This window comes from Phaethon lepturus, unplaced genomic scaffold, assembly GCF_000687285.1.
Source record: "Phaethon lepturus isolate BGI_N335 unplaced genomic scaffold, ASM68728v1 scaffold37516, whole genome shotgun sequence".
Classification (NCBI taxonomy): Eukaryota; Metazoa; Chordata; class Aves; order Phaethontiformes; family Phaethontidae; genus Phaethon; species Phaethon lepturus.
The window spans coordinates 404-12,888 of record NW_010546229.1 but is presented as its reverse complement, the minus strand read 5'-3'; the positions used below and the strand labels follow the sequence as shown (position 1 = coordinate 12,888).

Here is a 12,485-nt window from a genome sequence, read left to right as displayed (position 1 = left end):
GCGGTTCAGGAACGGGAACCATTTTCTGTCTTGCATTCAGCATTAATTCCTTTCTTCTGATTTTGTGAATACGATGTTACTTCTGCATTTCAGAGCGTTTTCATACTGTGTGGTAGTACAATCAATAAAACCTTTTAGGCTGAAATGTGAACTTAAAATGATCTATGTGAACCGGAGGCTTAGCCACCGCATCTCCTCTTAAACGCCATTAATTTGATGGCAAATACTTCAGGGACTGTCCAAATTAGGTTTGGGAGGGGCAGCTGCCACCCACACCACTGTGCATGTGCCCTCCTGGAGTTTCTATCTTCATCCTCTATTAAATACCAGATCACAGCAAAGTGAGCCCTCCGCAACAGTGACTGCCCAAGACACGGCGACCGCCGCGCCGCTTTGAGAGCGTTACAGGGGCCGATGCTTTAACCAAGAACAGGAGAAGAGCAACTTGGCTCACGGCAGACGGCACTTCTCATGCTGGAAGACATTCCTCCTGAATATCTCCATCTAAGATCAAGTTGAACAAGTCCGGTCCTCTAACAAACTCACCCATGCTACAGCATCTCCAAAAATGTGCGTAAGAAGCACTAGTAGGGGAAGAACAGTGCTTCTCTGACCTAATTTATTGTGTGGCATCATTTAACAAGCTTCCTTGTGGGAAGCTTTTTCCTTATGGCAAGCTTTTAAGAATTTCAGAACTTCAGCATTAAATCAGGTGAGGTTCAGTCTGTCACAGGATGCTTTGAGAAGGTCATAAAAAACCGAAACAACTCACCAGGACTCACAGCTCAGAACATCCTTACCTAAAGCTTTTAAAAACCAAAAAAGCATTCAAGCGAGAAATCAGCGGAGGCAGCGTTCAGTACGTGTTCTTTATTCCAATTAAAAGTACATTAGAAACAGCACACAGGACCAGCAGCAGCTTTCATGACAATTCAACCCAATACTCTGCTGTCACGAGGTAATTCAGCTGTACTATTAAAGTAGGTGATTGAAACAAGTCTTCCACTCGACACGCAAGCACTCACTCACCTGCCACTTTAAATAGGTTTCCAACAGAATAAAAATAGATACACCCCAGAATACAAAAAGTTTAATTTTAACAGTTGTTTTTTTTTTTTCTTCACTAAAGCCTTTATACAAATTGATAAAAGGGTGCACAATTTCCTAAAATTTTAGGTACATTTTAAATGAGCCTTTTTTTACTTGGTAAAAGGATCCATGTTCCTGTCTTTGAACAGAATATGATGGCCAAAATTGCAAAGAAAAGTCCTAGTTCAATTTACAATTTATACATTGGTTTTGAAGTGATTCCTGCACCGAGTAGCAGGCCGATGGCTGCTCACGCACATCCCGTTTCCCCCCACACAGAGCTGTGCACCCTAACTTCTAGTTCAGGAGCCTCCTTCTCCTGGCGAGCGGGCTGGGGGAACAACCCACAGGCTTTCAGTTGTGCGCAGGAGCATGGTCCCAACCCAACTAAAAGCCCCAAGCACAGAAGCTGCAAATCATTCCTTTTCCGGCAGGGATCACCCTGGGGCGAGGGACCGACGACCTGTTTTGCACTACCAGCACAATGAAAGTGGAGCGCTTCCCAGCTGCAGCTTGGCTGAGCAATTTAACTCAAAACTCTGGTACTGAAACATACTGTAACAGGTAAATTTGGTGTTCTAAAGGTGGGGTTTTTTTTGGTCGATACAAGCTATCATGATTTTTATTTTTCTTTTATTCCCATTTCTATTACTGCTTGGCAAAACCCAGCAGTTCTGTACGTTATTCGCGCGGAGCTTCACAGCAGCATCTTAGAACTGGCAGCACCTGCCTAAAGGTGACCAACCCCTCCCCTCCAACAGACAGTAGCATTTTCTGGAGGTGAATTGCTTCAGAAAATTAATTAGTACAGTTCCCTTCATACCACCCCTCCCTCCCTATCCCACCCACCCCTCGGCGAGCTTGAATGCTTCAGATGACCTTCTCGAGTACATCCTTCAGCACTGCCACCACGGCACCGCTTTGCATACCGGGGCCGTATTAACAAGTCAAGGACAAATGAAAAGAAAATACTGCCCAGCAAAAGCAACACGGCACCTGTGTTTGTGAGTATGAGCTACTGGTGACATCCTCAGGACAATTTACGGAAGGAAAAGCAGGGCAAATCCATCAGGAAGCCAGAAATGAGTCTTAAAAGAGCTCAGGGGAGTGCCAAAGAGAATGACATCCTATTTTGTACAAGTTGAGTTTTTACCCGAAAACCAGCTGCCTTGTTTGGTTTTTTTGTGGGTTTTTGTTGTTGTTGTTTTTTTAACTTATGTCCATTAGGTATCTGACTGTTGAATTTTAACTGATCAGGTTAATGCTGAACTCTACTCCAATTAAAGGCAATAAAGCTTTTTTTTTTCAATTTGTTTCAGATAATTACATCTTGCCCGTTTTTGGCAAGTGTATTTCTTAGAATTCAAAAGATCTTCCCATTTTAAGGCTAAACTAAGAAATGTTAAAAGCTTCTGTAAACATTTCCTCTTCCTCCCCATAGTTGCACAATTTGAAGTCCAGCTGCAATTTTTAAAATGAGGTAATTTTTGTGTACTCATATCTTAAGAGAGTCCTTTTCGGGACTAGCTGAGAGGCGTGCCAATCTGAACGCTGATCCAATTGTAGTGGGAGAGCTTCCACAGCAGGGTACACACCAGTTCCAGCAGCTGTACTTCAGTTAGTGATCTTCTCAATTTCATCCAAGTCGTCGGTATCCAATTTGTTTATCTTTTTGTCTGGGAAAGATGAGAAAATAAGTCAGATTTGTAACACAGAGCAGAGAAGGGAAAGCTGCTTGCTTAAGCTGGTCTGGAGGAGTTCAGGTTTATCCATGAAATGTTCAATCGGGTTTTAAAACTACAACATAAACCTCTTTTGTCAACAGTCCATCAAGGTATGCAAATGTTACCCATATCTGGAACATCCATCATTAAGGACTACTCAGGTAGCCAGCAAACAGTCAACTTGACTTATTTCTGCTCCTATCATACATAGCAGTTCACAATCCTAAGTGGCACTACACAAAACGCAGCTGATGTCCTCTTCTGTGGTCAGTTTAAGGCCCCGTAAGTATTTGCTCAGTATCGAGCTAGTCAAAATTCTGCAGAAATAACATCTACTCTTAGAGGAAGAAGAAAAAAAAGAAATAACATCTACTTTTAGAGAAAGAAGAAAGCCTGAGGGTACGTACTGAAATGTTCCTGGATTCTGTTGAGAATATTCATGCTGTGCTTGCTGTCCACCATGTTAATAGCCAGTCCTCGCTTGCCAAAACGACCTGTACGTCCGATCCGGTGCAGATAAGTTTCATTATCTGGATTTCCATCTTTATCCACAGGAAGGTCAAAGTTGATAACGACAGAGACCTGCTCTACATCAATCCCTGAGAAGAAGAAAACATCAGATTACACAGCTACATTTAACCCATTTTACAGCAGGAACAGCCTCCTCTGGCCTGAGCTGCGTGCAGTTCAGCCAGAATTCCCGACAGAGAATTTCAGACAGCTACCTCCGCACCAAGTGAGGAGTTAAAAGCCATTCTCAAACTCTGAAATGGATCTTTTACCACAATATGCTTATGGGGTGCTTCAAAATAAAACCTAGCTGTTACACCACGCAATCCCACTAAAACAGCTAAGAGAAAAGCAGTCGGAGCCGCTCAGCTTTAACTTACATATTTTGGAAACTCTCTCCTCTCCACAGCTGTAAAGGCCTCTTGTTTTTTTCCAAGTACTATGTTGTCTTAACTGTTCTAGGATGTCAAATTGCAACACAAATTCCTCCTGGAGTTCAGTATGTTTCAGATTTCTGTATTTTGGAACATGTTTATTTTAAACACTTAAGCTCAGCAGTACAAGCCAGGCTTGGTTCCAGAAACATAAAATTCTCACAGGGTGGACTTCTTCACCTCAAGCTGCAGGAAATTCCACCTACAAGGAATCCTGTGTTTGCCTGCAGGCATCTTTATCTGCACAGACACTGCCGACAGCCCAAAAGCCCAGGAATTACTTTAAGGACCCTAATTTCTCCAGACTAGAGCACCTGAGGATACAAATTCTTTCTGTAAACTGGCCAGCTGCAATTTATCTTAGGAACCACTGCTTCTGCCTCTCCCCGGCCCAGCTCTGCCATGCCCTACCTCTGGCACAGACGTTTGTGGTCACCAGCACCTTTTCTTTGCCCTCTCGGAAACGTTCTATCACCGCGGCTCTCTGTTCCACCATCATTTCCCCGCTGAGCAATGCCACCTGATGGCCTTCCTTCGAGAGCTCTGCTGCCAGCCAGCCGGCCGTCTTCCGAGTCTGAAACACAAAAGCGAGGCCCGTCTTTGGCAGGGACGTTTAATGCTGTAAAGCAGGAACAAACCTCTCTGGGGTTAAATGGAAGCTCCGCAGCTGCTGTTTTTGTGCCCACCCTCTCCCTGTTACAAACTGTGCTCCCAGCTTTCGTATCAGAAATAGGAAAATGTGGATCTGCCACCACAGGAACCCTTCCTTGTTTGAGAAAAGTATGCGTATTCTTTGTGCTCTGCTCCTCAGCTTTCACTCAATGAGGGATTACAGATGTATGCTAAAAACTCACGAGCACTGTCAAGAAAACAAAACTCCTCAGCTTGGAAAACGGCAGGGTAGGAGCTGGGCATAGTTGTGCAATCCAACAGCGGCTCTACGCAGTCTTGAATGAAACAGTTTCCAATTATGATCATTTTCTGAGCTCTGATTATGTCTGATATTATTACATCTCGAGACAGCCTAAAAGGAGACTGCTGCAGCAGACCCACATACAGGTTTTATCTTGTCTCAGCTGCCTTTACATGGCTGTTCTGGTGCTGTCAGCACTGGGTTTTTTCTTAAGAGTTACAGCGGCTTCCAGGGGAAAAAAAAAAGTCTCTGTATGATTCATAGGGAGACCCCAGGGATACACTGCCAGTTACCTGAGCGAGACGGAATCCCAGGGAAAGCTACATATCAGCCACAGAACTACAAGACTTCCCCATCCCTCATTCTGCCCTATTTTCACCCATTTTCCAACCTTTCTGGTTTTTTTCTTTTTCCTTCTCCCCCCCGGCCCCCCCAGTTCCAAGTAATACTTTCTTTTGGAAAAGTGTGCATTACTTTGATCTTTGCTTCAGACTTCAAGAATAAAAATGACCATTCTGCTCTCCTGGATGGACGAACCCAGAGAAACAACCTGGCTAGTGCTGTCACAGCTCTCAAGATTTCACAGAAAGAGGGAGCCAGAAAAGAAAAAAAAAGAAAAGGAGCAATTGTATTCTTGGTTTCTTTCTGAAAAGCGTGCCTGGACAGGTTTTTAGCATTAGCGGACACTAACAGGATCACTGGGACTAGCATTCTGCAAAAGGACTCACGTGGCAGAAGATCATAGCCTGGGCAATGGTGATAGCGCCGTAGATATTACAGAGCGCCTGGAACTTCTCATCTCTGTTACTGCACAGAACGTAATACTGCTTAATAGTGTCCAGTGTCTCCTCCTCTCGCTTCAGTTTGATAATGTTTGGGTCAGGAACAACTTTTTGAGCAAACTTCCACACAGAGTCCTCAAAAGTGGCTGAAAACAGAAGCATCTGGCAGTCCCTGGGGAGCATTCTGCAAAAAGAGAGCAAAATGGGCAGAGTTCCCACAAAACACTGTCGCTCCCCTGATATCCTGATGGGATTAATGCTACGGGCAAAGCAGAGCAATAACCTAAGAACCAGTTATTTCAGTGGCTGGAAAGACTAATGCTAATCTTACCGAGAACTGATCGTTCCCTCATGGACCAGTGGCATCCAGACTTGCATTCTTAAAAATTAATAAACCCTGCTCCAGGGACAGGCTTTTTATTCTGTAAGAAAATGAAACTGCTTGTCATCCCCTGACATTCTGCCTCTATTAATCATCTGGATTAGAGATAAATATATCATTTTAATCTTGTTGCTTTATCAGTGAAGGCACTGGTGGTCAAGAATCTAGCCCTGCTGTCCCTACCTTACAAAACAGCCATCATCGAAAGAAACAAAAATCACCTCAGGCAGTGTACGCCGAGTCCTTACCTCTGAATGCGGATGCTCTGGTCCTGATGGCCTTGTGTTGCTATCATCACATCAGCCTCATCCAAGACAAAGACTTTGATTTTCTTGGGATCGATGAATTTCAGTTTGGAACACCAGTCCAGCACGGTGCCAGGTGTGCCGATGACAATCTGCTCGGAGATCTTCTGGCCTCTCTCCACTGCCGAGACAGAAAAGAAGGCTTTCCTAAGATGGCTGTGCAGACAGTGGAACACTCTGCCCCTCTCTGAACTAGCCTATTTCACCATCTGACTGCTCTAGAGTTCCTTTACTGGATTGCACCCAAGGAGCATCATTTTCTCATTTACAGTCCGTTGGCAGCGTTTCCCCTTACTCACATTTATTGCCCCGGACAGCATACGCAAGTTTCAGCTCCGGATAAAACTTTCCCATCTGTTCAATCACTTTTCCTGTTTGAAGCGCCAGCTCATATGTTGGGGAAAGGCACAAACACTGGAGGGACAGAAGGAGAACGAGTTTGGGATGACCAACATCCTGGGCAACGCTATCACACCTGCTTTTTAAAATCCTTATTACTGAAGTTATCCTGAAGATGAACAGTTTCTGAAAGCCCAGCAGTTCTGCATCCTGAAACTAGGGGAGTGAGCCGATACGATACAGTCACCTCGCTACAGGCTTTCTGCGTTCATTTCTGCTCCTTGGGCTTGGGGGTGCAGGACTCTTCTGGGGGACATGTATGGACAGTAGTGACAAGGAACCTGACACACCTACAGTTAGACTAAGAGATAAGAACAGCATTTTTTAAGGAAAGAACTCCAGCCTTGGTAAAACTGCTCAACTATCTCATACGGAAATTGGGTTAAAAGAAACCCCTTTCTGTGCATTGTCTGCTCTGTTGTCACAAATATCTCCTCTTCCATCCCTCCAGCCTGCAATTTTTCTCTGATTTGATTTCTCACAGAATGATATCCCCCCCAATTTAACTCCTCACAGAGCAATGGCATCCTGAGTGATGCAAGGGAGGGACTGACAGGAACAAGTTGCGAGCAAAATCCACGTCTTTTGCGTTAAAGGCATTTTGATAGATCCCCGAATCGCCAGCCCCTGCTAAGCAGTTTATGGCATCACGGAAATGGGCTCATCAAGCTATGAATTTAATATCCACGGTCTCAGCAGAAGCCCAGCCTCTTCACTAGGTAGCACTGCACCACCACGAAACCCCCCGAAACAAGTTTGTCCCAGAAACTTTACCTGAGGGTACTTGTTCCCGGGTTCAACACGACTAAGCATGGCCAGGACAAAGGCAGCCGTCTTGCCAGTACCGGACTGAGATTGTGCGATCAAGTTCTGTGGGCTGCAGGACATACAGCAGGCATGAGCTCAACCAGATGAACCACCCACACAATGTATTCACAGGGTTGAACGACACAGAAAACACAGCGAGTGGCATTTTAATACCTTTTAGATTTACCACTGCTCTGGACTGGTGCCTAGCTCGACCAGCTACTCTCCACAGGGCAGAAGTTAGCTTCTGCCCTCTACCAACTCTCTCTTTCAGCACCTTTGGATTATGGAGATTTGGAAGGAAAATCATGATTATCTGTCAGTACTTCTCCATTTTGCACATCAACCCCTGGTGTCTTCATTTTTCATACATTTCAGCTCAGGGGCACGGAGAGGAAAACCAGCCATGCAGGCAACGCAGCATCCCAACTACTCCCACCCACCCAGGATTCCTGGAGCTACATCCCATAGCAGCCTTATTATTTCTCCCCTATGCTGCCTAGGAAAATTGGATAGACCTCAGTCAAACACTGCGGCACTGCGTGTTCAGTACCAGCCCTAGGAAAAAGACAAACCCAGGGCTGCTGTCACCCAGGCTGGGACCACAGAAACGCCACACCATGGCCTGGGAACCCTTTCACCACAGCCCAGATAGCTCCTCCATCACCATCCTCCCATCCCCAGCTCAGTAACAGTACCCTGAATCTTTCAAATCCTTCCTATACTGGAAGGGAGTAGAAAGTATGTTTTTTTTTTTCAGCAAGCATCATAGGCAGTGCATTCTCTTGTATCTTAGATGGTCTGTTGAAGCCCATGGCATAGACTCCTTGCAGGAGCTGTGATTTCCTGAAAACAGAGGAGTTTTTATACCGGGACCTATTAAAGTACATTCGGTTTTCATTTATGTACAAAAAGGTGAGAAAAAAACCCCTGCAAGCGGACCTAGAGCTGCCCCTTCCTGGCTGTAATCGCACTGGTGAAGTGACTATGACCAGCGCCTGGATGCTACAACACGTGACAGCAGAAAGTTTGGAAAGGAATCTTTGCAAAACCCCCTCGATTTAGGAAGTCAGGCTGCACGCCTGCCTTCGACAGCTACATGGAAAACCACGTGTCACAGCTCCCAGGCTGGAGCCGGACTTCTTTTTCTAAAGCAGCTTTTCAGACAACCCCAGGAACCACAGAACAAAAAGCATTAATCCTGTCCTTTAGGCCAATCCCTTTTCCCCAGCACCATATTTATCACTCCTTGAAGACACAAAAACGGGACAAAGCGACCTCAGTATATGAGGAACAGAGTAAGTGTCACATCATGAAATCATGCAAGGATTTCAGTAAGTCACAATGGATTCTGTAATACATAGTGACCTCCTAAGACCAGAGCGATACTGGCTTAGCGCACAAAACTGGCAAATGACGGAGCAGCTTAGTTCACCGTGACTACACCTAGTGATCCACGATTATAACGCAGCATTCAAACCTAAGGGTGTCCTCAAACGCTGATCGGTTGCTTTTAACCTTCTAGTCCCAGCAGGCAATTTTGTAGACAAGGAGATCCAAGAACAATTGAAAAAGCAGGTTATGGTGCTAGCGAACTCTTTGGTGATGACCTCCAAGAAGTAAGAGCTTTCCTTTCAAAGCAGGTTACAGGTTTCCTGCCCACCATCTCCTGCTGTTAAGAACTTCCTATTCGGCACAACAGGCTTTTTAAAAATCATCTATTACTTTCAGACAATGGCTGGAACAAAAGCTCTTTGAAAATGTAACCTTGTGCTGCTCAGAAGCAAGGACATACAAAGCCCGACTCTGCAACAGTTGCCAAGGATACATCAAGTCATAACAAAATGAAGACTCAATTAGTCTGGCTGCCCCCATCATTAACTCACTTGGATTATTTGGCTTTTGAATTAGTCTAACAGGCACTACAGCACTTCATCTTTTTTTTCTAAACATTCAACCACTAACATTAACAAAGTGAAACGACATCCTGACATTTCACGGAGAGAAGTCTCATCAGCTCCGATTTCCCCATGCAGCTCGCAAAGGAGCAACAAACCCTAGATCATCAATATAACCGACAACAATCCCAACAGGACAGCCTCTTTAGCACGTTAAAAAGAAAAATATAAATCTGTCATGCCTTAAATACAACTATTGTTGCTTGAAAGCTCCACCGGTAAAGGTATTCAACAGGAAGGGTTAGAACATACTAACGCTAGTAGCCTCTCCAGTACATAAATCCAGTATTGCTGGCAGAGAAAAGAGAAGCTTCTCCCTTTGTGTTGTTCACTGCTGCTGCTGAACCTTCACAAATAACCGTCAGAGAACAGGAACAGAAGACAGTTGTGTTCATTACTTTTGCCAACAAAACAAATCTTGTGTTTTCCAAAACATTGCTGTGCTGCTGCGACACCTACTCTGAGCCTCACTGCGTTTGCCGGAGAACCGGTGGCAAAATAATGGTGCTTCTGGCACAGAAAAGGTCTCGCTTTGCAACTCGCAACCTTCACAAATAACCGTCAGAGAACAGGAACAGAAGACAGTTGTGTTCATTACTTTTGCCAACAAAACAAATCTTGTGTTTTCCAAAACATTGCTGTGCTGCTGCGACACCTACTCTGAGCCTCACTGCGTTTGCCGGAGAACCGGTGGCAAAATAATGGTGCTTCTGGCACAGAAAAGGTCTCGCTTTGCAACTCGCATAGCCCCGGTGACAGCGGCCCTGGAAGGACAGCCCTCCCTCCTCTGTCACCTCACCCAGCTTAGCACACGTGAGCTCCGCTGCGCATTTGAAGACAAAACCCATACATTAAAATTCAGAGGAGCGTTGCTAGAGCTGATTATGGAAAGAAATGCTAACTCTACACACCGACCAGGACTTGCAATGAGCTCGTTTCGGATGGAAGCCTTCACAAGGAACCAAGAGAAAATAATTCTCCCTGCATTTAAATAACACAATAAATGATAATAAATTATTAATGGCAAATTTGCAGTAACTTGAAACAGAAACCTCGGCACTTTCAAGTGCTCTCTCCTACACAGCCAGGAAATCTAACGGGACTTACAGTCGCAGTTCCTCGAAAGACTTCACGGAGTAGAGGGGCGATGTGGGGTCTCTCTGCAGCACTTCCACTTGATTTGTTGTGTCAACCAAGTTACTGCGAATGAGCTTGTTCAACAAGGACTGGGCAGCTCTGTCCTCTGTTGAAAAAGGAGGTAAAGAAAATAAGCAACCTTGGGCCATTTCGGGTGTTGCTCCCACTGAAACGGTGCATTACTGAGCCAGTTAAAAAGGACAAGACGCATCCAAATCCCGAAATTCTCTATTACAGAGCAGTGGCATGAAAGAGCCGAAACTCGCCGAATGAGCCATCTATCGGGATGTCCCCAAGATTCACATTTAATATCTGGAAAGACAAACCAAGGCAAGCACTGCTTTAAGGGGGACCTTAACACTCTGCTTATTTAAGACATTAAAGCTTAGCATCTAACTGGAAGGTGGGACAGGGTTAAAAGTCTCTTAATTATTCTCTGACAGGTGGGCAGAGCCCTTTTAGGTTTGTTTTTTTCTTTTTACAGACAGTTTGAGCACAAACAGTACTTTGAAAGATGCCGGGGCTGAAATGCAGCAAGGGCTGAGCATAAGCAAACTCAAAACAGAATGTTAAACTGCTGCGCTTTGGGGTTTTGCTAATACATCTGGTTTCTAAAGCCACCTTCTGAAGGATTTAGAGCCATTACCCACTTCTTAAGAGCCATTTCATAAACACAACATGTTGGTTGCTACAGCAATTCCAGCTGCAGGTTATCCAACTGCTCCTGTATCCAGTCCTGCCTTTGAGGATACTGCTATCCCCTTATTTCTCTCCACCCTAATCCAGGAGTCTCCCAAGTTATTACAGGACCCAATGGCTTTAAAAGTATTATGGAGGAAGGACATGTCTTACAATTAAGTCCTTGGGGCAGGATACAAGATCATCCATCCTGAGACATAAGGCAGACTTACTTTAAGTATATACAGAATGAATTTTCTTTTCAACATTCCTCACTAAAGCGTTTTTCAAGATGGCACTTACCTTTCTCCTCATCCTCCGTCTTCTCTATGTTGTCGTCTGCCTTGACAACAGCACCTAAATTAAAACAGACATTGTTGGGGGCAGGAGTGAGGTCAGGCAGCCAAGTTTTAGGTTATTGTAGGAAAAGCCACAAAAATGAGGAAAAGATCATTTTCCTTATGGGAACAGCCCTGCTCTATCGGTGTGTAGAAGAAACCAAAGTTACAGGTTGCTCTGCGCAGCCAAATCAAAGTTTATTGACCATACCAACCACTTTTGCCCACACAGCTCCTTGAATTCAGCAGAACAGGATTTTAAAAAGTTAGCTTAGCAGAACAGGCACGTGAGCCAGACGTTTAACGTACACTGCTGTTTAATCTTAGCTTTATGTTTCCCTCTTCTGGAATTTCTTGACTAATTGGGAATTTACTTTGGCAGCAGCACTCCAAACCCAACATCACGCCCTTTCTAAGACTGTTTGAGCGGCTACAACTCACCATTGGCATCTGGTTTGTTTTTTTCCTCCTTCAGGTGTAAACTGCTCAGCTATAAGTGAGGAAAAACAACAACAACAACAAAAATAAGAGTCACAAAAAGGTTACCATACCTATGTTTTACTAATGGCCAGAAAAGCCTGAGCATTCATCAACACTTCCAGGTTTACCACTGGCTAAAATTACTGCGTAGTGAAAACCCATGCTTGAAGGCAGATGAGATGAAGTTAGAGGCGAACTTGATTTCAGGAGTTTTAAAACAAACGCCACTTTTTCTAAGCTGTAACAACAACATGGAGAAGAGGTTTGTTTTTCTGTCCCCGAATTTCTGCTCCCTAATAGCTCTGCTGATAGCAAACGTGAGAAAATTTACATTCCAGGGTGGAAACTCCAGCCAAAGGGCTGACATGAGGCGTACCAGGATGAGTCCCTCTCGTTTTACCATTGGAAATATGACAGGGAGAGGAGCCTCGAGGGTCTTCCCGCCCGTCCAGGGGATGAGTTAATGCTCTCTGCTCTCTAAAGTGCGGCGCTTGAGCGGCTCAGTAAAATAAAAAACCCAACACCTCAAACAAATTTAGACCTTAAGAG

At 44.7% G+C, this 12,485-nt stretch overlaps 1 protein-coding gene across 3 annotated transcripts; it reads right to left on the bottom strand.

Annotated features, from left to right (window-relative positions):
- Positions 1 to 2,302: 2,302 nt before the first annotated feature.
- On the bottom strand, positions 2,303 to 11,940 carry LOC104622442 (ATP-dependent RNA helicase DDX19B). Of its 3 annotated transcripts, XM_010289224.1 has the most exons (11): positions 11,898 to 11,940; positions 11,422 to 11,475; positions 10,411 to 10,546; positions 8,101 to 8,191; positions 7,313 to 7,417; positions 6,439 to 6,553; positions 6,083 to 6,260; positions 5,399 to 5,636; positions 4,169 to 4,331; positions 3,221 to 3,412; positions 2,303 to 2,765 (listed from the first exon to the last, which is right to left on the bottom strand). In XM_010289224.1, exons 4-11 carry the CDS (start codon positions 8,158 to 8,160, stop codon positions 2,704 to 2,706), a joined length of 1,113 nt encoding a protein of 370 aa, XP_010287526.1. In that variant the 5' UTR covers positions 8,161 to 8,191; positions 10,411 to 10,546; positions 11,422 to 11,475; positions 11,898 to 11,940; the 3' UTR covers positions 2,303 to 2,703. The 3 variants fall into 3 exon arrangements, with proteins under 3 accessions (XP_010287526.1, XP_010287527.1, XP_010287528.1); XM_010289225.1 differs by lacking the exon at positions 11,898 to 11,940 and having other exon boundaries at positions 7,313 to 7,413; positions 8,097 to 8,191; positions 11,422 to 11,437; XM_010289226.1 differs by lacking the exons at positions 11,422 to 11,475; positions 11,898 to 11,940 and having other exon boundaries at positions 7,313 to 7,418; positions 8,102 to 8,191; positions 10,411 to 10,538.
- Positions 11,941 to 12,485: the final 545 nt, after the last annotated feature.